Genomic DNA, 25538 nt, shown 5'->3' on the forward strand with positions numbered 1-25538 from the left:
TGTTCCAGTGCTATCCTAGACTTCCCCCTTCTACAAATTTATCCAAAACTGTATTCATTCTTGTATTGTCCCTGACTTCTGTCATCAGTGCTCACTGTTCTACATGGTTTGCCAGTTTTGAAATCCTCCATTTCCATTTTAAATTTCTTGCTCTTGTATTTAAACTCCTTCGTAACTTTAATATCTCTCTGCTAACCACTTAAGTTAAACCTAAGAGCACTTTTTACTCTAGAAGAGTGGCATAGAATGTTGGCCTTCATCTCAAGGCAGCTAGATCGTATGTAGGGACCTATTCAATCATGTAGGCCCGAGGGCTGGATTGACCCCTTTACGCTACCAATTTTTGCATAACTTGATATTTACTCCTGTTGGTCACCTGTAATAATTTCTCTTCCTTTGTAGGGAGGTCATTTTGTTTTTATTCCTCCTGTGACAACTTTGGGACAAGGGAAGTCTGTTAATATCCATGATTTCAGCACAATGTTAAAAAGTACATTGTTAAGGATACTTGGAGTGTTGGACTGAGTAGTTATAGTAAGTACTCTTAGCCAAGGATTAGGTCATGCATCTGTTAAAGACTATGATGCCTTTCAGTTAGATCATTTACCTGAGTCAAATAACTTTAATACTCTTCCCAGTATCAATATTGTGAAATCTTCACAGATATCAGAGTGCATGTCCTGGATTTCCTTGTATCTTTAGATGTAAAATTTAATTTAGAGAGAGTGCAGATCAAGCCCTTCTGGCCCAATAAGCCGCGTCGCCCAGCAACCCACTTATTTAACCCTGGTCTAATCACAGGATAACTTACAGTGACTGATTAACCTACTAACCAGTATGCCTTTGGACTGTGGGAGGAAACTGGAGCACCTGGAGAAAATCCACACAGTCCCAGGGAGAACATACAAACTCCTTGCGGACAATGCTGGAATTGAACTCTGAACTCCTATGCTGTGAGCTGTAATAGCATTGTGCTAACCGTTAGCTAACGTGGCACCCTATAGGCCGAATAAACATATATTTTGAAGTCTCATAACATTGTTCCAAATGTTACATAATGCTAGCTAGGATGTGTTTTAGATGCAGACCAAGATATAAAATATTTGGTATATTAAAAAAAACTAAGCACATTTCCTATGGGGTTTGCTCTGATTTAATCCAGCCATTAAAATTAATCATCTCACAAATTGTGCCTGAAGTAGTTCTATCACTGACTGTATAAAATGAATAAATATTTTTGTCAGATTTTCTGCTGGTATACGAAAGCCATGTGAATGCTTAAAACTTTATTTATGACTCACTTTAATTATCACCCTTTCTAGGGAGGATTTAGCTCATCTGTTTACTCAGTCAGAACAGCTAAACTTTATAATTGAGTAATGGGGAAAAACTCTGGAGCTGGAATTTTGATGGGACACATTCTTATTAGTGGAGGTGCTGCCTCCATCTGTGTTCAGTTGTGATCTGTGCTGTCTGGGTGGAATTTGCATGTAGGAGTTTCCTATGGATCCTCCACTTCCCCACTCCCAACACACACATACACACAGCGAATACTGCCAAAGTTGCTGAGTTGAGGCTCCATGGCCTGTTTCTGTATCTTCAGACTCTAAATAATTGAGGTTCCTACAGGACCACTTACTCCAACAGTCTTGATGTTGGAGCAGTTCTCAAATAGCTACAGCTGTAATACTTGATTATGAGATTGGATTAAGAATAAATTTGGTGTAGAATGGGATGAAGGTAGCTAATTTCCCGAAGCTAGTCCTAATCTCATGATATCCAATAGAGCATTTCCAGGAAGTTACTGATTATTGGTCAGAAGTCCTGAGTATCTTCTCTACCTCTTGGCTCCCTTCAAAAATAAGCTTCCAGGCTAAGAGCAGTGTAATGTATTTATCACACCAGTTGGGAAGGTACTTCCTTTATTGGAAAGGTTAGGAGGAAAGTGATTAACAGTTTGACATAAATTTGTTCTGAAGGAAAAGATGGTTTTCTGTGCTTTGTGTTTTTTTCCTTTAAAAGGAAAGGAGGAAACTAAGGAAGAAAGATTTGGTTTAAAAAAAGAACTGAATTACAAGTTAATCAAGAAGGATGATGAAGAATAGTCAGCTGGGGAAAGCATTGGCTTTGAGACAGGCTTTGTCATTTAACACAAGAAATTCTGCAGATGGTAGAAATCCAGAGCAACACACACAAAATGCTGGTCGTCAGCATCTATGGAAATAAATGGTTGATGCTTCAGGCTGAGACCCTTCTTCAGGCCTGGAAAGGAAGGGGGTGAATAAAAAGGTGGGGGGGGGGGAGGAGGATAGCTGGAAGGTGATGAGTGAAGCCAGGCAGGTGGGAAAGGTCTAGAGAAAAAAGAGTCTGATAGGAGAGCAGAGTGGACCATGGGTGAAATGGAAGGGCACCAGGGGGAGGTGATGGGCAGGAGAGAAGAGGTAAGAGTTGGGGTATAGAAGAAGAGAGAAGTTGGAGGGAATTTTTTTTTACCAGAAGGAGAAATTGATGTTTGTGCCATCAGGTTGGAGGTTACCCAGATGGAATATGAGGTGTTCCGCCTCCACCTTGAGAGAGGTCTCATCATGGCACGAGGAGGCTCTGGACCAACATATCATAATGAGAGTAGGAATGAAATGGTTGGCCAGTGGGAAATTTGGCTTTTGGCAGGTGGTGCGGAGTTGCTCGACAAAGTGGTTCCCCACTTTATGATGAGGCTGCATTGGCAGTATTGGGAGCAGTAGATGACCCCTTAAGATTCACAGGTGTTTGGTGGTAGGATCCCTTTGGAGATGACAAGCTGTGGAGAAGGATATGTTGGATGCGGAGGGTAGGTTAGGACAAGAGGAACTTCATCACTGCTAAGGCGGCAGGAAGATGGGATGAGTGCAGATGTCTGGGAAATGGAGGAGATGCAGGTGAGGGTAGCATCAATGGTGGAGGAAGGGAAACCCCCATTCTTTGAAGAATGAGGACATTTCTGATGTCCTGAAAGGATAGCCTCATTCTGGGATCAGATGCGGCAGAGAAAAGGCAATAACGTTTTTACAGGTATAGTCAAAGAAGTGTGTGTTCATTTGTCATTGTTGAGGTTTTGCATGGGGTCTGTGACAAAGCCTTTATCTGTCCTAAAGGAAATTTTCTTTAGAGTAATCTTTTGTACAGATTTTTTTTGTTTTATTTTGGAAAGTACCAAATTTTTAATTTTCAAGCCATGGTTAAAATCGGGGAATTCCTGTCCGGAAAGTTTTGCTGATAACCAAGTACATGGATGTTGCAGAATGCTGATTCCACAACCTAAGGACTCCCTTTCAAGGATTCAACAACTTGTATTTTCAATATTATTTACTTATTTCTTTTTTTAAATTAGTTTTGTATTTGCAGAGTTTGTCTTTTACATGTTGGTTGTCAGTCTTTGTGTGTATGTGTAGCTAGTTTCTCATTGATTCTATTGTATCCTGTGAATATGCACAAGAAAATGAACCTCAGAGTAGTATATGGTGACATATACATACCTTGATAATAAATTTACTTTGAACATTTGTGTGCAATTGTTTGAAGTTTCTTCCTACAAAACATTGAGCTTCAGTCCCTTACTTGTCCACAGGATGTTGCAAATAGCCGAAGACCTCGGAGGCGATGTGAAAAGAAGCCCTTCTTTGATGTAGTTGAAATACATGGCACCACAAATGATCAAGAGTCACAGCAGAAACTGAAGGCAATTATTCCCTTAAAGGATGGAGCAGGAAAAATCCAGGAATCTACAAATAATGAAGAACCTTTGAAACAAATGAGAACAATTATGCGTGCAGAAAATGACTTGCAAATAAAACAGTTATTCAGTTTTGAAGGTAAGTAATTTGTTTCTTTATTCATGGAATACTTATGCACACATGCCTGTTATGCTCCTGAATGCTGATTTAATTCTCCAATCTGGTTATTGTAATTTTATTTCTCATTCTTAAAGTTTCGTCGTCATTGGGGCAAGGTTTCACTAGTCCTTGATGCCATGTTGTACCTTTCTTGAGTGACCTTTTCAGCTCCTCTCATTTATTGGCTCTGAGGCTAATTATATTAGCGGCACCAGTACAACAGACTGATCTGATCTTGCTGCATTTTCACTACTTCTCTGAGATCCAGTAGAACACGAGATATTGAGTCCAGAATTCTGTAGTATTCTTTAACTCATCTTCCTTTGGGTGGAAGCCATTCTTTGTAAATTTTGTAATATTTTGTAAATGTTCCAGTTTCAAGTTGTGATTTGCAAAGTTAAGTAAAAATATTACTTTTTTATGAAATGTTACTAGGGTTTTCATTGGATGCCAAGCTATGATGTACCATGTCCATTTGACATTGGAGCAGAATTGGGCCATTCAGCCCATCAAGTCTGCTCTGCCATACCGTCATGGCTGATCCTGGATCCCGCTGAACCCCATACACCTGTCTTCTCGCCACATCCTTTTGTGCCCTGACCGATCAGGAAACTGTCAACTTCCGCCTTAAGTATACACTTGGACTTGGCCTCCGCTGCAGTCTGTAGCAGAGCATTCCAGATTCACTACTCTCTGGCTAAAGAGATTTCTTCTTCTCCTGTTCTAAAAGGCTGACCCTCAGTTGTGAGGCTCTGGATATCCCCACTGTAGGAAACGCTCTCTCCATCAACCCTGTCTAGTCCTTTCAACATACAGTAGTTTTCAATGAGATTCCACCCCCCCCCCACCCCGGCATTCTTTTAAGTTCCAGTGAGTACAGGCCTAAAGCTACCAAACGCTCCTCATGTTAACCCTTTTATTCCTGGAATCATCCTTATGAACCTCCGCTGGACTCTCTCCAATGACAACACATTTTTGAGGTATAGGGCCCAAAACTGATGACAATACTCCAATGTGGCCTTACTAGTGTCTTATGAAGCCTCAGCATTATCTCCTTGCTTTTATGCTCTATTCCCCTTGAAACGAATGCTAACATTGCATTTGCCTTCTTTACCACAGACTGAACCTTTGAATTAACCTTCTGGGAGTCTTGCACAAGGATCCTTAAGTCCCTCTGCACCTCTGATGTTTGAACCTTCTCCCCATTTAGATAATAGTCTGCACTATTGTTCCCTTTATCAAAATGCATCATCATACATTTCTCAATCGGTCTGTACATTGTGTTTGTGGCTCACAGTTCTTTAGGTTTGTAAGGATAGTTTTTTTAGGGGCAATGTATGAAGTTAAGGAGTGAGATGTTAAGGGCAGTTTAAAAAAAGAAGTTGAGGGAAGGACATGGAAGTTGGAGTTCAGATCGGAGCACTCTGAGATCAGGAGCCAGCAATCTGAGGACAGAGCCCCAAGAACGAGGGCCGGTGGTCCCCGTAGTTTGCATGCCCTTGGAGCTGGAGGCCAGGGGTTGGCTGGTCTAGGGACTGGAGACCTAGATTTCATGGTAGTGTAGTGTGATGTATTACAGCCTGGGGTGCGAGAGTTCAATCTTGGCGTCCTCTGTAAGGAGTTGTACGTCATCTCCATGGAATGTGTGGGTGTCCTACCACAGTCAAAAGACATACTGGTTTGTTGGTCATAGTAAATTGTCCTGAGATTAGGTTAGGGTTAAGTCAGTGGTTGTTAGGAGAGTTACTGGGCGGCATGGCTTGAAGGGCCTATTCCATGCTGTATCTCCAAATAAAGTAAAATAATAAAATTTTAATACTGTTGCTGAGTCTGGGTTCCCATCTGGAGGTTGGAGGCCTGTCTTTGGGTTGAAAGATCATCTGTGTGCTGGATGGGATGTTGGTTTGTTGCTGTTTCTCTTTGTATGCTCTGCTGACCATAGTGGTCATGCATTGTTGGTGCCAGAATGTGTGGCAACTCTTTGGCCTTTCCCCCCCCCCCAGCACATTGTCAGATTGTGTCGTCAATACAAACAACACATTTCGCTGTGTGTTTCAATGTACATGTGATTAATAATGAATCTAAACAATAGCTCACATATAGTAAGCTTAAAATTATAAAATGGGGTTTATATTTAATTTGATGCCAGAAATCAGTTTGTACAACTTAATGCTTCGTTTACGGGTACTTTATCAACGAGAATATCTTGTTAAAAGGGCTGCATCTGTCAGATGTGGCCTAGAGCAAAGGGTTCCCAACCTGGGACCATGGATCCCTTAATGTTATTGGTCCATGACATATAAAAGGTTGAGAGCCCCAGCACTAGTGCATCTGTAATTATTGTACTGTGTTCTTATACACATATGTTCGTCTGCTAGAAATAAGGAGCTGTTATTTTGTTGCTAACGAAGTTTTCTGTTAGTGAACATCCCATGAAATTTAATCCCATTTCATTTGTTACCACAGAGTCAGTTGACAGCAGTAAATTCTCTGAACTCCTTGGGTTGTAATGATTGAGTAAGAACAGAACAGTGTACAAGACATCTGTCCTAATGCTGCTTTTCACTGTTGTCTCCTTGTTAAGGGCATTGCTTGGTAGGACAGTGTCAAACAAGAGTAAGGAGGAAATGAGTAGAAGCACTGGTGGGTTGGGCAGTGGAGGTGGTCAAAGCAGGGGGGCATCTGGGTAGGACATTTACTGTATCATGGGGTAAAGCTGGCTGGGAAAAAGTAAATTAAGGAATATTTCCTTGTAATTCCTGGGAAATTTTTTATCCACATAAGAGTACTCGATGGATTAACTGCAAAAACTCTCCAACAGATCCTCAGGACCAGACTGGAGAGATTGAAAAGCTTGAAGAGAAACTACGGGAAGAGCTGAGATGGAATGGATCGCACGAAATACTACATCCAGTGCTACAGCAATGTTAGTCCATTTTCTGCTGTTTGACATACAATAATCCTTTTGTAGTTCCATTAGTCTTTTATCCTTTTTCATTTTTGCAGGTGGGCAAAAAGGCATGCAGAGAGAGACTTGAATATTCACTTTAAACTTCACGTTAACTGGATTCTGGCTGCTGAGCGGCATTTTATATTTGCATGTGTGGTAAAGAGAGTGATTGGCATTTAAAGCTGCAGGGGAAATGCGATGCTAGAGAAACGAGGCATGCTTTACTGAAAATTGGAGCAGAAGGCGTTGTTTCCTGTTGTTACAGACCCTTCTGAATATGATCTTCAGTGCTGATTAGAAGTCTAATATGTGACACCAAATCAAGAGCCTTTTGATATATGTACTCCTTCAGCTGTAATTTCCTCATTGCTGCTCTTGTTATATCTGAAAATTGGAGATGACATCACTTGCATCATCACTGAACTGTTCTCACAACCTATGGGCTCATTTTCAAGTGTTATAACCTTGTTTCGATCTACCCGATGCAAAGACACCACGTACTAAGGTGAATGGAACTTTAACTCTTTATTAGTAGCAAGCTACCAGAGAGAACCCTCCTTAAGCACACTCTTGGAGGCTGCTTCGGAGGTCTCTGGCTTCTGAAGCAAATGCAGCTCTTTTTATACACGTGCAGTCACGTACACAGTTCACCCCCTTAGTTTCTGTACAGATGAATATTGTTAACCTTATCAGCCATAAATTGTTCATGTAACAGTTTTAATTGCCACTATGCCTGGATACAGACAGGCACAGGCTTATTCAAAACCTCCTATCCTTGAAATAGCCATTCCTTTTAATGTTTATCTTGCAGGTTCTCTAGTGAGTACAAAGCAGGGTATGGCTCTTACAGCAATTAATCAAGCAATGATACAAGTTACTTGAAGCAAGAACTGAAGTTAAGCACAGGTCGCATACCAAGGATAATGTCACCCACTCAGCTTATTTTATAAGAAAATATTTGTGCTTCTATGCTTTTTTTTTCCAAAGTGTTAGCCCTTATGACCCTTACAAAATAGCCAGGGTCACAAGAGGCCTATGAGATGCTAACTTCTTAACATCTCACAAGGATTCATCATCTTATCTGCTGATATTTATTTATTTTGTATTTGCACAGTTTTTTGTCTTTTGTAGACTAGTTGAACGGCCAGTTGGCGTGGCCTTTCATTGATTCTCTTATCGTTATTTTTCTATGGATTTATTGAGTATGTCCACAAGAAAATGAATCTCAGGGTTGTATATGGTGTCATGTATGTAGTTTGATAAGTTTACTTTGAACGCAGAATTTAATTAGAGTAAGTTTAAAATTATCTGGTCTGTTGCTAAGGTACAAACACAGCCTCAGTAACAGCTCGAGTTAAGAGGCTGTTCCAAGACACTCCGATGATGGAGTCTCATAAACCCCAAATAACTTTGAACTGATTTCACATTTGTGACATCTCAGCATAAAATTCAGAACCTGAAAGAATCAGGATCAGGCTCTATACTTCAAAGTAAATTTATTATCAAAGTGTGTGTGTGTGTATATATTGAATTGACTTTATTACTTACATCCTTCATATACACAAGTAAAAATCTTTATGTTCAAATGTGCTAATATTATGTACAACAAGATAGTCAATATAACATAAAAATACAGGTGCGTCAGCATGAGTTAATCAGTCTGATGGCCTGCTGGAAGAAGCTGCCCGAGAGCCTGTTGGTCCTGGCTTTTATGCTGGGGTACTGTTTCCTGGATAGTAGCAGCTGGAACAGTTTGTGTTTGGGGTGACTTGGGACTCCAGTGATCCTTCAGGCCCTTTTTACACACCTGTCTTTGTAAATGTTCTGAATAGTGGGAAGTTCACATCTACAGATGCGCTGGGCTGTCCGCACCACTCTCTGCAGAGTCCTGCGATTGAGTGAAGTACAGTTCCCATACCAGGCAGTGATGCAGCCAGTTAGGGTGCTCTCAATAGTGCCCCTGTAGAAAGTTCATAGAATTTGGGGGGGGGCGTACCAAACTACTTCAACTGTCTGAGGTGAAAGAGGCGCTATTGTGCCTTTTTCACCACACAGCTGGTATGTGCAGAAGGTTTCACTGAGATTCCCCCAAGTTCTTCTAAATTCCAGTGAGTCCAGGCTTAAAGCTGCTAAACACTCCTCATATATTAACCCCTTCATTCCTGGAATCATCCTCGTTAACCTCCTCTGGACTCTCTCCAATAACAGTACATCCTTTCTGAGATATGGGGCCCAAAACTGTTGACAACACTCCAAGTGCAGCCTGGCCAGTGTCTTGTAAAGCCCCAGCATTATCTCCTTGGATTTATATTCTATTTCCCTTGTGATAAATGCCAACATTGCATTTGCCGCCTTTACCTCAGACTCAACCTGTGAATTAACCTTCTGGGAGTCTTGCACGGGGCATCCTCGGTCCCTCTGCACCTCTGATGTTTGAACCTTCTCCCCAGTTAGATAATAATCTGCACTATTGTTCCTTTTACCAAAATGCAGTACCATTCCGTCTGTCACTTTTTTGCCCATTCTTCCAATTTGTCTTAAGTCCTGCTGCAATCACACTACTTCCTCAGCACTACCTATCTATTTTCATGTCATCCGCAAACTTTGCCACAAAGCCATCAATTACATGATCTAAATCATTGACAAGCAATACTGACCCTCTAGGGAACACCACTATTCACAAGCAGCCAACCAGAAAAGGCCCTTTTATTCCCACTTGCTGCCTCCTGCCTGTCAACTATTCCTCTATCCATGCCAGTATCTGTCTAGCAGTCTCATGTGTTGCACCTGATCAAACGCCTTCTGAAAATCCAAGTAAATGATGTCCACTGCCTCTCCTTTGTCCACCCTGCTTGTTACTTACTCGAAGAACTCTAACAGATTAGTCAGGCAAGATTTCCCTTTACAGAAACCATACTGACTTTGATTTATTTTATCATTAGTCTCCTCGTACCTTGAAACCTCGTCCTTAATAATAGACTCGAGCAACACTTTCCACTGAGGTTAGGCTAACTAGCCTATAATTTTGTTTCTTTTGCCTTCCTCCCTTCTTGAAAATTGGAGTGACATTTGCAATCTTCCAGTCCTCCGGGACCTTGTCAGAATCAAGTGATTCTTGAAAGATCATAACCAATGCATCCGTTTTCTCTTTTGCAATTTCTCTCAGGACTCTGATGCAGTCCAGCTGGCCCAGGTGACTCATCCACCTTAAGACCTTTGAGATTGCCAAGCACCTTTTCCTTTGTAATAGCAATGGCTCTCACTTCTGCTCCCTGACACTCAAGGACCTTTGGTACACTGCTAGTATCTTCCACAGTGAAGACAGATGTAAAGTATCCATTAAGCCATATCTTTGTCCCCCATTAATGCTTTACCAGTATCATTTTCCAGTGGTCTAATATCAACTCTCACTTCCCTTTTACCCTTTATATAATTGAAAAAAACTTTTGGTATCCTGTTTTATATTATTGGTTACTCTGCCCTCTAATTTTATCTTTCCCCTTATAGCTTTTTTTAGTTGCCTTTTGTTGGATTTTAAAAGCTTCCCAGTCATCCAACTTCCCACTCATTTTTGCTGCTTTGTATGCCCATTTTTTGGCTTTTATGCAGTCCTTAACTTCCTTTGTCAGCCACAGTTGCCTACCCCTGCCATTTGAGAACTTCTTCCTCTGTGGTGAATGTTGATCCTGTGGCTTGTGAACTGTTCCCAGAAACTTCGGTCATCTCTGCTTTCTCTGCCAGTATCCTCGTCCAATCCACCTGGGTAAGCTCCTCTCTCATGCCTCTAATTCAGTTTATTCCATTGCGATACTGATAAATGTCTCCGTTCCAAATTGCAGTATGAATTCAATCATATTATGATCACTGCCTCCTTAAAAGGGTTCATTTACATTAAACTCCCTACTAAGATCTGGGTTATTACTCAACACCCTGATTTTCCTAATCCGCTTGCATATTGAAGTCCCCCATTACAATTGTTTAATTACCCTTATTACATGCTTTTTCCAGTTCCCTCGGCAATCTCAACCCCACATCTTGACTATTTGGAGGCCTATATATGATTCCCATAATGTTTTTTTTTAACCCCTTGCAATTTCTTAACTCTACCCACAAAGATTCAATATTCTCTGACCCTATGTCACCTCTTTCTAAAGATGTGATTCCATCTCCTGCCAACAGAGCCACACCACCGTCTTTGCCTTCCTACCTGTCCCTTCAATACAAAGGGATCGTCTTTTGATGTTAAGCTCCCAACTCTCAACTTCTTTCAGCCACGACTCAAGACTTGGTGATGCTCACAATGTCATATCAACCAGTCTCGAATTGTGCCACGAGTTTGTCCACCTTATACTGAATGCTATGCACATTTAAATACATTACCTTCAGTCCTGCATTCTTCGCCCTTTTGAATTTTGCCTTTGTGGTATAATTTAACTGTTTGCTCTGTCTGCATTTGTACCCAATCATTGCCTTGTCCTTCCTTACATTCATGTTACACCCATCATCTACTTGTAAACCTGGCTGATCCTCAGCTGTATCATACTCGTTCCCATCTCCTGCCATTTTGCATCCATAGTATCACCTGTCTGTCCCCTTGACTGTAGAGTCCCCAATTACTGCTACCATCCTGTTTAGTTCCCTACCCTTCTGAGCCACAGGCAGTTTCAATGCCAGGCGCACAGCCGCTGTTTCTTCCCCCAGGTAGCTCATTTTACCCCTTAACTATACTCAAAATGGGGTGTTGTTGAAGGGGATGGCCACAGTGGTGCTTGCCACTATCTGAAGTTCTCCCTTCCCTCACCTGACAGTCACCCATTTATCTGTCTCCTGTAGCCTTGGGGTGACTACCTCCCTGTAGCTCCTGTCTATCACTGCTTCACTCTCCCTAACAAGCCAAAGGTCATCGAGCTGCAGCTCCGGTTCCCTAACATGGTCTCTAAGGAGCTGTATCTTGATGCACCTAGCACAGATAGACATAGAAACATAGAAAACCTACAGCATAATACAGGCCTTTGGCTCACAAAGCTGTGCCAAACATGTCCTTACCTTAAAACTACCTAGGCTTACCCATAGCCCTCTATTTTTCTAAGCTCCATGTATTCATCCAGGAGTCGCTTAAAAGAACCGATTGTTTCCGGCTCTGCTGCTGGCAGCCCATACCATGCATTCACCACTGTGCGTTTTTTTTTTAAAAAACAACTTGTCCCTGACATCTCCTCTATACCTACTTCCAAGCACCTTAAAACTATGCCCTCTCGTGCTAGCTATTTCAGCCCAGGGGAAAAGCCTGTGACTAGCCACATGATCAATGCCTCTCGTTATCTTGTATACCTCTATCAGGTCACCTCTCATCCTCCATCACTCCAAGGAGAAAAGGCCGAGTTCATTCAGCCTGTCCTCATAAGGCATGCTCCCCAATCCAGGCAACATACTTGTAAATCTCCTCTGCACCCTTTCTATGGTTTCCACGTCCTTCCTGTAGTGAGGCGACCAGAATTGAGCACAGTGCTCCAAGTGGGGTCTGACCAGGATCCTATATAGCTGCAACATTACCTCTCGGCTCTTAAACTCAATCCCATGATTAATGAAGGCCAATGCACCATATGCCTTCTTAACCACAGAGTCAACCTCCGTAGCAGCTTTGAGTGTCCCATGGACTTGGACCCCAAGATCCCTCTGATCCTCCACACTGACAAGAGTCTTACCATTAATGCTATATTCTGTCATCATATTTGAACTACCAAAATGAACCACCTCAAACTTATTTGGGTTGAACTCCACGTGCCACTTCTCAGCCCAGTTTTGCATCCTATCAATGTTCCGCTGTAACCTCTGACAGCCATCCACACTATCCACAACACCCTCAATCTCTGTGTCATCATTAAATTTACTAACACATCCCTCCACTTCCTCATCCAGGTCATTTATGAAAATCACAAAGAGTAGGGGTCGCAGAACACATCCCTGATGCATACCACTGGTCACTGGCCTCCATGCAGAATACAACCCATCTACAACTATTCTTTGCTTTCTGTGGGTATGCATTTCTATATCCACAAAGCGATGTCCCGTTGGATCGCATGCCTCTTTACTTTCTCAATAAGCCTTGCATGGGATACCTTATCGAATGCCTTGCTAAAATCCATATACACTACATCTACGGCTCTACCTTCGTCACTGTGATTAATCACATCCTCAAAAAAAAAAATTCAATCAGGCTCGTAAGGCACAACATGCCTTTGACAAAGCTGTGCTGACTACTCCTAATCATATTATGCCTCTCCAAATGTTCATAAATCCTGCCTCAGGATCTTCTCCATCAACTTACCAACCACTGAAATAAGACTCACTGGTTTAAAATTTCCTGGGCTATCCCTACTCCCTTTCTTGAATAATGTGGCCATTGAGGAAGCTGGAAGTCTCCTGGAAATCCTACGTCTGTCATCATTCCACATCAGAACAGAACACTGTGCCTATAGACATACCCCCATTCTCTCTCGAAATGAATAAGAAATAAGGAAAGAACTTACCTAACCTCCAACAACAGGAATTTTGCAGATGCTGGAAATTCAAGCAACACACATCAAAGTTGCTGGTGAGCGCAGCAGGCCAGGCAGCATCTTCCTTCAGTTAGTCCTGACGAAGGGTCTCGGCCTGAAACGTCGACTGTACCTCTTCCTAGAGATGCTGCCTGGCCTGCTGTGCTCACCAGCAACTTTGATGTGTGTTACCTAACCTCCGCCTGTTCTCGCTGAAGCTCCATTTGAGCCAAAACCTTACTACTCTGACTCAAGACTACTCCAATGATGACCACTTCCATGATGACTGCTTCGCTAGCTGGTAACTCTCTTTTATAGAGACTCTTTGTTGGACATGTGCAGGAATGCTCCTGTTGCATCTGCGCAGTACTCCTGTGTGTGTGGGCCTTCTGAAAATCCAAGTACACAACATCACCCGACTCTTCTATGTCTATCCTGCTTGCTATTTCTTCAAAGAATTCCAGCAGATTTGTCGGGCAAGAATTTTCCTTGAGAAAACCACACTGAATACGGCCTGTTTTATCATTTGCCTCCCAAGTACCCCGAAACCACGTCCTTAAATAAGGACTCCAACATCTTCCCAACCACTGTGGTCAGACTAACTGGCCTATAATTTCCTATCTTCTGACTCCCTCCCTTCTTGAAAAGTGGAATGACATTTGCAAATCTCCGGTCTCCTGAATCTAGTGATTCTTGAAAATCATGGCTAATGCCTCCATGATCTCTTCAGCCACCTCTTTCAGAACCTGCGTGTACACCATCTGGTCCAGATGACTTGTCTACCTTCAGACCTTTCAGTTTCCTAAGAACCTCCTCCCTAGTTATGGTAACTTCACACACTTCATGCCCCCGACACCTGGAATTTCGACCATACTACTAGTGTCTTCCACAGTGAAAACTGATGCAAAATACTTATTCAGTTTGTCCATCATTTCCCAATCAATTTATCACCAATTTTTGCTCTTATTATATGGCATCTCTCTCTGGCTTTTATGTTGGCTTTGACTTCCCTTGTTAGCCATGGTTGTGTCACCTTGCCTTTAAAATACTACTTCCTCTTTGGAATGTAAATACCTGTGCTTTCTGAATTGCTTCCAGAAATTGCAGCCATTGCAGTTTTGCTGTCATCCCTGCCAGTGTTCTTTTCCAATCCATTCTGGCCATCTCCTGTGTCATACCTCTGTAATTTATTTTACTCCACTGTAATACTGATACATCTGACTTGAGCTTCTCCTTCTCAAATTTCAGGGTGAATTTGATCATATGATCACTTTCCATTAAGGTTTTTTTTTTAACCTGAAGCTCTCTTATCAATTCCATTTCACTGCACAACTCCAGTCCAGAACACCTTATCCCATAGTGGGCTCAACTGCGAGCTAGTCTAAAAAGCCATTATGTAGACATTCTTGAAATTCCCTCTCTTGGAATCCTGCACCAACCTGATTTTCCCAATCTACCTGCCTATTGTCTCCATATACAACCCTGAGATTCATTTTCTTGTAGGTATACTCAATAATAAAAGAAACACAATAGAATCAATGTTTGACCAGACCCAAAAGGATGGGCCAACAACCAATGTGCAAAAGACAACAAACTGCATATACAAAAGAAATAATAAATAAATAAGCAATAACTATTGAGAACATGAGATGAAGAGTGAAGTTAACCCCACTGGTTCAAGAGCCCGATGGCTGGGATTATATAACAAAATACAGTGAGTTATGAGACAATGAGGGACTTAGAGAATGATACTGTTCTTATAACAACAGCTTAGCACTTTTCACCACTCCACCCAATTTATGTATTTGCTTAAACCACTTGTGCTCTCTGGCAAAGTGTGCAGTAGTATGCCTCAAAAGTGGGCAAATCTGTCTCATGTTATTCCTTATTCCTCGCTTTAGTGCTGTGACCTGAGTCAGAAAGTCGGTGCATATTGCTCACTGCTTATACTGTGTAGTACTTCCACAGTGATGCTCCATGTTAATAATCCCTGGTCTTTTAATCATAACCATAATTCAAATCTTTGAAATAATTGTGCTTATGTTTGCTCTTTTTTTTTCCAGCTGGCGTAAAGCTAAGTGGCCTTCACCCCACCGAATGGTTAAACTTGAAACATTTGGGACCAGCTTTGACCCATGAGCATTCTGTTCCCAGTTCCGAGCAGAATGTTGAATCGAGTTATTCTTCTATTACTGGATCTGAGACACATACGATTCGAGGTAAGTAAAGCATTCCGCCTAATGTGTTCTTGGATAATCCAGTTAGTGCAGCCAAGGTTTTGGTGTTGTAAGAGGAAGTATTGCTGGAAAGGATAACAATTCCATTCTTGCATTGCCCGTGTGAATTTGGCAGATGAATTGTAAACATTAGTTTGGCGATGTCTAGAGAGTGAATCATCTGACAATATAGGATTCTAGGCATAAAGCATTAACTTCATAGGCTAATTGGGTGCATCTTATGGAAACCTGGAGGATTTTGTTAATATTATATATTTATATTTAGCACCAAGTGTTGATATAACATTGTTTGACTCCACGAGAGGAGACAAAATCGCCAGATAGTCCATCAGCGCTGTATTAAATTTTTTATGTTAAAGAAGTTTAAAAGCACACCTACATTTTAAAAAAAAATCAGAGCAAATCAATGCTACCTTAAATACATAGAATCAAAATTATTTCTCCTATTCAGTTGAACGAAGACTGCTGGTGATGTAGCAAGTTGAATCTGGTACACATACAAAGACGCTTTTCCTAGCGGAAACACTTGGGGCATCTGTCAAAAATAATTTTCTTTTTCCACAAGGAGTCATTCAAGATCAGATGTGAGCATGTGCCAGGATGGAAAATTCTTTTGCTGATGTAGACTCCCAGCACTGCCAATCAGGGAAGCACTGGTATATCCTGGCATCTGGTGGAAAATTTGTTCTAATGTAGGAAAAAAAAACAAAACGATAGAAAGACTGAGCAGATCAGGCTGCATCCGTACACGTAGCAGCAGCTATATTTTAGGTCAAAGAACCTTTGCCCAATACTTACTGGTTAATTTAGCTGAATCCATAGTTTAAATGCTTCTGCTGCTAATATTTTGAGGAAAGGAAGAAAAAGAGAAAAATAAACAGAACAGAGAAATCTACAGCACATTATGGGCCCTTTGGTCCACAATGTTGTGCAGACCATGTAACCTACTCAAGAAATTAGCTAGGATTTCCCTACCGCATAGCCCTCTTATTTTTCTAAGGTCCACTTACCTATACAAGAGTCTCTTAAAAGATTCTATTATATCCACCTCTACCACCGTTGCTGGCAGTGCATTCCGTGTACCCACCACTCTGTCTGAGAACTTATCCCTGACATCCCCTCTGTACTTCCTTCCAAGCACCTTATAACTATGGCCCCCAAACATCGGTGAACTTTGATGATAAACGTTTTAATCCCATTCGTGACTTGGCCTCAATATAAGTAGGGTTTCCATTGATTAAGGCCTCCTTAATCTTTGAGAGTTATGTAAGTGATCATTAATAAAGTTATCTGCAAGCAAATAACCTCTCGATATATCTGAGAATTGTGTGCCCTGAAAACCACAAATATTTTTTGCTATTTGAAACTGCTAATTTTTACACTGGTCATACACACTTCTGCTTTAGTCAACTGATACTGGTACTGGGAGTTCTAAATGCAACATCCATGTAACCTCTCCATACGTGCTAAATTTGTGACTTTCCCTTAAGTTTACATATCTTGTGAATGTATTACTTGCAGAAACCGGGATTCCCTTTATTTCCCGGACAGGAAAAACAAATGACCTCACCAAGATTAAAGGCTGGAAGAACAAGTTTAATCTGCAGCCTGGGTCACCTGATGACAAACCAAATCCATTACCTACAAGTGAGTAAGAATTGTTTTGTTCTCCTTGGAAATTGTATCAGAATCAGGTTTATTATCACTGGCATGTGATGTAAAATTTGTTAACCTAGCAACAGTTCAATGCAATACATAATATAGAAGAAAAAAATAAAAATAGCAATAAATCAATTACAGTATACCTATATTGAATAGATTAAGAATCGTGCAAAAATATTGTATATTAAAATAAAGTGAGGTAGTGCTCAAGGATTCGATGTCCATTTAGGAATTGGATTGCGGAGGGGAAGAGGCTGTTATTGAATCGCTGAGTGTGTCTTAAGACTTCCTATACCTCCTACCTGATGGTAACAGTGAAAAAAGGGCTTGCACTGGGTGCTGGATGTCCTTAATAATGGACGCTGCCTTTCTGAGACACTGCTCCCTGAAAATGTCCTGGTTACTTTGTAGGATAGTACCCAAGCTGGAGCTGACTAGATTTACAACCCTGTGCAGCTTCTTTTGATCCTGTGCAGTTTCTCTTCTTCCCCACCCCCCCCCCATACCAGATAGTGATGCAGCCTGTCAGAATGTTCTCCACGGTTCATCTATAGGAATTTAAGTGTATTTGTTGACATACAAATTTCTTTAGACTGCAAATGAAGTACACCCACTGTCTTGCCGCCTTTATAACTGCATTGATATGTTGGGACCAGGTTAACTCCTCAGAGATCTTGACACCCAGGAACTTGAAGCTGCTCACTCTCTCCACTTTTGGTCCCTCTATAAGGATTGGTATGTGTTCCTTTGACTTACCCTTCCTGAAGTCCACAATCAGCTCTTTTGTTTTACTGACATTGAGTGCAAGGTTGTTGCTGTGACACCACTCCACTAGTTGGTATATCTCGCTCCTGTACGCCCTCTCGTTTCCATCTGAGATTCTACCAACAATGGTTGTATCGTCAGCAAATTTATAGATGGTATTTGAGCTATGCCTAGCCACACAGTCGTGTATATAGAGAGTAAGTAGTAGCAGTGGACTCAGCAAGCACCCCTGAAGTGTGCCAGTGTTGATCGTCAGTGAGAAGGTACCAATCCGTACATTGTGGCTTCTGGTTAGGAAGTTGAGGATCCAATTGCAGAGGAAAGTACAGAGGCCCAGGTTCTGCAACTTTTCATTCAGGATTGTGGGAATGATGGTATTAAATGCTATATATGTGTATATTTGGGAAAGTTCAGGGAGTGACACATTTCTGATACTTGGGTAGTATCAGTACAAAAGATTAAATTCCTAACCGGTTTCTGTCGAAACAGGAAGAAAATATGTAGTGAATCTCTTAAGCATTTAGAGCAGGATACATTTCATGTTGTTAACAGTAGTTGCTGAAATCACTTCTGTCCTTTTCTCCTCGCAAGTTCTCTTAGTAAAGTTACTTCAAGACCAGTGCTAGTGCTAGACCATTAACTGTATGGCAGTAAGCACAAACCTGAGAAATTGCGTTGTGACTTCAGTCCTCTGCCTGTATTTGTTATCTTTGTAAAGACTGCCTCCAATTGTTTAGCAAAAGGAATACTCTGAAAAAGGTCATTCAGCTTGTTGAAGCTCTGTGGCCATGGTGGTTGGATATAATGTAGAAATACTATTTCAAGCTGATGTATTAAGTTTTCCCACATGGACAAAAATCACTAGGGTTCAGATCAGTTTTTAAAATCGAAAAGAAATTATGGGCATTGCATTTCGCAGTTTTAAATTTCATTATTCTGTACAATATCTATTCGCATTGCAAGCTTCTCGATGTTTTTCATTTCTTGGTTTAATTAATTTGATGGATGTTAACTTGCTACATTTGCCTGTTTAAATAATATTTGTAAATCACATGTTGCATTTTGGTAATGTCTTTTTCTCTTTTTGGCTGTAATAATCTTTCCTTCCTGATAGGAAGGTTAATAAACAATATTAGTGTACTCGCAATTATATAATGTCACTAATATTTAGCAGTCCAAGCTTGTTGATAGGAACATTGGGCAAAAAGGGACTGAATATATACTAGTGAAATGCCAGGAAGAAAGTTTGAATAGATAGGGCATTAAAATGTCAAGATGGGTTTAGAAAATAGTTAGATATATGTAATTCCGGACTTTGTATGTAATGGAATGATGTACAAGAACAACAAAGTTGTGCAATACCTATATGTAGCCTTTCATATAGCACCTGGAGAACTGTGAGCAATTCTGCATGTGTCACCTTAGAAGGCAGTAATGTAGACTACTTGTAGAGTTCAAGGTAGACTTACAAGTTTGATACCACGCTCAATGGATAAGTTCCAAGCTGTTCTTTGGAATTCAGAAGATTTAAGAGGTGATTTATTAACGTTTTGAAGATAGTAAAGATAGAAGTTATTGCTGCTTTTGGCGAGTCGGAGTTCAGGGGATGTACCATTCAGGATGAAAAGCAAGATCCAATTGTGCGTGAAGCTTTGAGCTCTTCCTCCATACTGAATCATTTATTATAAATCTGATTAAATTTTTGATCAATAAAGATGGAGTTGAAGAAAAGTAGGATCACAACATCTTTTTGAATAGAGGAACGTGGCTTGCCTTATATCACGTGACTGACAACAATGAAAATAGAATTGAATTGAGTCAAGTTTTATAAAAACAATCAAACATTTATTAAACTCTGCTCAATATATAATAAAATAAACAAACGAAAATCTTAACCGGAAGTAAGCTGCTATGCGGCCATTTAACAAACCGCTACTCAGTACTAGTTCTTAAAGCGATAAATGCGAAAACAATTCTTAAAGTGGTAAATTCAAACACAGTACTTAGAATGGTAAATTCGAAAGTCCAAGAGATTTATACAGTCAATTAGGAGAGACTTTCCTGAAGTAAAGAATTCCTCAAAGACACGACGTCACGCCAGTCCCAGCCGGATCCTGCCTTGTCTGCAGGATTCACGACGACGGAAATTAAACAGTTTAAAGGTACTGACCTTTACCTTTTGATACTAGATCCTGCACAGCCTTTTCTGCCACTTTTAGCAGAGACTATCTCATTCTGATCACTCTTTCTTGAATGAATTCAATGACGGTCGATCCTTTTCAACCGTCGAATGACTCCTTCAGGTTCAGGTCTTCACTCTCCAATACTACTGAAAAGATACATCAACAAACCTGGCAGAAATTGGTTAAACTGCCGGTACAGCACTTTTGTACCTTACAACAGAATGTAAAACTCTGTTTTAAATCGAAACTGCATCATAAGGCGAATACGCAGCGGAGCGGAGTATCTGACTAACGTTCTAATTGGAAAAACTAACTGCGCCACCCCAGGGGTCTGCTTTTATACCCGTGGTGAACATGTCATCACGTGACCTCACATCGGCGGGGAAATTACATCAGGTGACCTCCAAAAGACCATTACATCATCCTCACAAGACAGTCACAAGATATCCATGAGGTATGTAACACCTTCCCGTTATTGAATAAAATCTGATGAAGAGGAGCTGTTGGGGCAGATGCCTGGGAACAGAGGTGGCTTTAGACAAGAAGGAAAATGTTTTGAAAAATTCCAGAATTTGAGATCTTGACTATGGAAGCAGATTCAGAGGATTCGGTCTGATGAGTCTGCTCTGTTTGGTCACTCCTAATTTAATATTCTCTCTCAACCCTATTCTCCTGCCTGCTGCCTGTAACCTTTGACACCCTTACTAATCAAGAACATATCAACCTCTGCTTCAGTTGTACCCAAGGCAAGACAACAAATCAGAGATGATGAAAGGGCTAGGATTGGCAGAGTGTAAAATACTTGAAAAGATCGAAAGGTTGCAGAAATTGAGAGAGTAGACAAGGCTATGGAGGTATTTGCAAACAAGGTGATTTATTACTCAATGGAGAGTTATTAAATTAGGTCCTTGTTCAAGCCCCTCTTCTACTCTGTTCCATTGTAAATCCATACTGTCTGTGCCATGTTTAAATTATCCAGCATGAATTGTCACGGCTGCCCAGCAACTGAGTGGTGAGGGTGGTTTGGATCTCTTGTGGATGAGTCCTTGTGAGCCGTTGGCTGTTTGCAACAGTATAGGATCACCTGCGATGCAAAACATCGCAAATCATCTCCTCTGGATTAACCTATGACATAAGAGCAGAATTAGGCTGCTTGGCCCATCAAATCTGCTCTGCCATTCAATCATGGCTGATCCTTCTTTCCCCTCCTCAGCCCCATTCCCCAGCCTTCTCCCCATAATCTTTAATGCCGTGTCCATCAAAAAATATGAATCTCCGCCTTAAATGCACCCAACGACCTGGCCTCCCTCGCTGCATGTGGTAACAAGTTCCACAAATTCACCACTCTCTGGTTAAAAAAATTTCTCCACATCTCTGCTATAAATGGATGCCCCTCTGTCCTGAGGCTGTGCATTCTTGTCCTGGACTCCCCCGCCATGAGAAACATCCTTTCCACATCTACTTTGTTTAGGCATTTCAACATTTGAAGAATTTCAATGAGATCTCCCCTCATCCTTGTAAATTCCAGCGAGTACAGACCCAAAGCCATCAAATGTTCCTCGTATGATAACCCTTTCATTCCGAGAATCATCCTTGTGAACCTCCTCTGAACCCCCTCCAATGCCAGCTCATCTTTTCTTAGATGAGGAGCCCAAAACTGTTCACAATACTCAAGGCGAGGCCTCACCAGTGCCTTGTAAAAGCACAACATCACATCCGTGTTCTTGTATTCTAGATTTCTTGAATTGAATACTAATAGTGCATTTGCCTTCCTCACTACCAACTAATCTAAGTCCTTCTGCAACCTTACTCTTTCAGAACTCTAGGGTGCAGTTCATCTGGTCCGGGTGACTTGTGTACCCTTGGGTATTTCAGCTTCCTGAGCACCTTCTCCCTTGTAATAGTAACTGCATTCACTTCTCTTCCCTAACACCCTTCAACAACTGGCACACTGTTAGTGTCTTCCACCGTGAAGAATGATGCAAGATACTCAGTTCATCTGTCATCTCTTTGGTTCCCGTAATTATTTAGAACCATAGAAACTACAGCACAGAAACAGGCCTTTTGGCCCTTCTTGGCTGTGCCGAACCATTTTCTGCCTAGTCCCACTGACCTGCACACGGACCATATCCCTCCATACACCTCCCATCCATGTATCTGTCCAATTTATTCTTAAATGTTAAAAAAGAACCCGCATTTACCACCTCGTCTGGCAGCTCATTCCATACTCCCACCACTCTCTGTGTGAAGAAGCCCCCACTAATGTTCCCTTTAAACTTTTCCCCCCTCACCCTTAACCCATGTCCTCTGGTTTTTTTCTCCCCTTGCCTCAGTGGAAAAAGCCTGCTTGCATTCACTCTATCTATACCCATCATAATTTTATATACCTCTATCAAATCTCCCCTCATTCAGGGAATAAAGTCCTAACCTATTCAACCTTTCTCTGTAACTGAGTTTCTCAAGTCCCGGCAACATCCTTGTAAACCTTCTCTGCACTCTTTCAACCTTATTAATATCCTTCCTGTAATTTGGTGACCAGAACTGAACACAATACTCCAGATTCGGCCTCACCAATGCCTTATACAACCTCATCATAACATTCCAGCTCTTATACTCAATACTTTGATTAATAAAGGCCAATGTACCAAAAGCTCTCTTTAAGACCCTATCTACCTGTGACGACACTTTTAGGGAATTTTGTATCTGTATTCCCAGATCCCTCTGTTCCACTGCACTCCTCAGTGCCTTACCATTAACCCTGTATGTTCTATGATGGTTTGTCCTTCCAACGTGCAATACCTCACACTTGTCAGTATTAAACTCCATCTGCCACTTTTCAGCCCATTTTTCCAGCTGGTCCAAGTCCCTCTGCAGGCTCTGAAAACCTTCCTCACTGTCTACTATACCTCCAATCTTTGTATCATCAGCAAACTTGCTGATCCAATTTACCGCGTTATCATCCAGATCATTGATATAGATGGCAAATAACAATGGACCCAGCACTGATCCCTGTGGCACACCACTAGTCACAGGCCTCCACTCAGAGAAGCAATTCTCTACCACCACTCTCTGGCTTCTTCCATCGAGCCAATGTCTAATCCAATTTACCACCTCTCCATGTATAGCTAGCGACTGAATTTTCCTAACTAACCTCCCATGCGGGACCTTGTCAAAGGCCTTACTGAAGTTCATGTAGACAATATCCACTGCCTTCCCTTCATCCACTTTCCTGGTTACCTCCTCGAAAAACTCCCAACAGATTGGTCAAACATGACCTACCACGCACAAAGCCATGTTGACTCGCCCTAATAAGCCCCTGTCTATCCAAATGCTTGTAGATTCTGTCTCTTAGTACTCCCTCCAATAACTTACCTACTACTGACGTTAAACTCACCGGCCTATAATTTCCTAGATTACTTTTCGATCCTTTTCTAAACAACGGAACAACATGAGCCACTCTTCAATCCTCCGGCACTTCACCCGTAGACAGCGACATTTTAAATATTTCTGCTAGGGCCCCCGCAATTTCAACACTAGTCTCCTTCAAGGTCCGAGGGAACACTCTGTCAGGTCCCGGGGATTTATCCACTTTAATTTTCCTCAAGACAGCAAGCACCTCCTCCTTTTCAGTCTGTACAGTTTCCATCGTCTCACTACTTGATTCCCTCAATTCCATAGATTTCATGCCAGCTTCCTTAGTAAATACAGACGCAAAAAACCTATTTAAGATCTCCCCCATTTCCTTTGGTGCCGCACAAAGCCGATCACTCTGATCTTCAAGAGGACCAATTTTATCCCTTACAATCCTTTTGCTCTTAATATACTTGTAAAAGCTCTTTGGATTATCCTTCACTTTGACTGCCAAGGCAACCTCATGTCTTCTTTTAGCCCTCCTGATTTCTTTCTTAAGTATTTTCTTGCACTTCTTATACTCCTCAAGCACCTGATTTATCCCCTGTTTCCTATACATTTCATACAACTCCCTCTTCTTCTTTATCAGAGTTGCAATATCCCTTGAGAACCAAGGTTCCTTATTCCTATTCAATTTGCCTTTAATCCTGACAGGAACATACACACTCTGCACTCTCAAAATTTCCCCTTTGAAGGCTTCCCACCTACCAATCACATCTTTGCCAGAGAACAACCTGTCCCAATCCACGCTTTTTAGATCCTTCCTCATTTCTTCAAATTTGGCCGCCTTCCAATTAAGAACCTCAACCCTAGGACCAGATCTATCCTTGTCCATGATCAAGTTGAAACTAATGGTGTTATGATCACTGGAACCAAAGTGCTCCCCTACACAGACTTCCATCGCTTGTCCTAACTCGTTTCCTAACGGGAGATCCAATATTGCATCCCCTCTAGTTGGTCCCTCTATATATCGATTTAGAAAACTTTCCTGAACACATTTTACAAACTCTAAACCATCTAGACCCCTAACAGTATGGGAGACCCAATCAATGTATGGAAAATTAAAATCCCCTACCACCACAACTTTATGTTTTCTGCAGTTGCCTGCTATCTCTCTGCAGATTTGCTCTTCCAAGTCTCGTTGACTATTGGGTGGTCTGTAATACAATCCCACTAATGTGGCCATACCTTTCCTGTTTCTCAGCTCCACCCATAAGGACTCAGTAGACAAGTCCTCTAATCTGTCCTGCCTGAGCACTGCTGTAATATTTTCCCTAACAAGCAATGCTACTCCCCCACCTTCCATTCCTCTGCCTCGATCACATCTGAAACATCGGAACCCTGGAATATTAAGCTGCCAGTCCTGCCTCTCCTGTAGCCAAGTTTCACTAATTGCTACAACATAATAATTCCACTTGTCAATCCACGCCCTCAACTCATCCGCCTTCCCCGGAATACTCCTAGCATTGAAATATATACACCTCAGAAGATTTTTACCACCACTCACAACCTTTCTATCAGCGGATTTGCTTAAACTTTCAACATCATTTATTTTCACCCCAGCCACACTGTCAGCTCTGGCACTCTGGTTCCCATCCCCCTGCAAATCTAGTTTAAAGCCTCCCCAATAGCACTAACAAACCTCCCTGAAAGGATATTGGTCCCCCCGTGGTTCAAGTGTAACCCGTCTCTCTTGTACAGGTCCCATCTGCCCCAGAAGAGGTCCCAATGATCCTGAAATCTGAAACCCTGTCCCCTACACCAGTTCCTCAGCCACTTGTTCCTCCTCCAGAGCATCCTATTCCTACTCTCACTGGCACCTAGCACAGGTAGCAATCCTGAGATTACCACCCTTGAGGTCCTGCTTTTCAGCTTCCTACCAAGTTCTCTATACTCACTGTCCAGGACCTCCTCACTCT

At 41.6% G+C, this 25538-nt stretch overlaps 1 protein-coding gene across 6 annotated transcripts in view; it reads left to right on the top strand.

Annotated features, from left to right (window-relative positions):
• Window positions 1-25538, top strand: part of LOC134352587 (uncharacterized) — a 124802-nt gene that overhangs the window by 8009 nt on the left and 91255 nt on the right. For 5 of the 6 annotated variants that reach the window (XM_063059852.1, XM_063059855.1, XM_063059858.1 and 2 more), the window contains 4 exons: window positions 3608-3851; window positions 6694-6798; window positions 15425-15580; window positions 17120-17245. In XM_063059852.1, the coding sequence (XP_062915922.1) occupies window positions 3608-3851; window positions 6694-6798; window positions 15425-15580; window positions 17120-17245 (631 nt within the window). The remainder of the gene's footprint in view (window positions 1-3607; window positions 3852-6693; window positions 6799-15424; window positions 15581-17119; window positions 17246-25538) is intronic. The other variant, XM_063059854.1, reaches the window with a different exon arrangement.

Source organism: Mobula hypostoma, chromosome 10 (assembly GCF_963921235.1).
Source record: "Mobula hypostoma chromosome 10, sMobHyp1.1, whole genome shotgun sequence".
Taxonomy (NCBI): Eukaryota; Metazoa; Chordata; class Chondrichthyes; order Myliobatiformes; family Myliobatidae; genus Mobula; species Mobula hypostoma.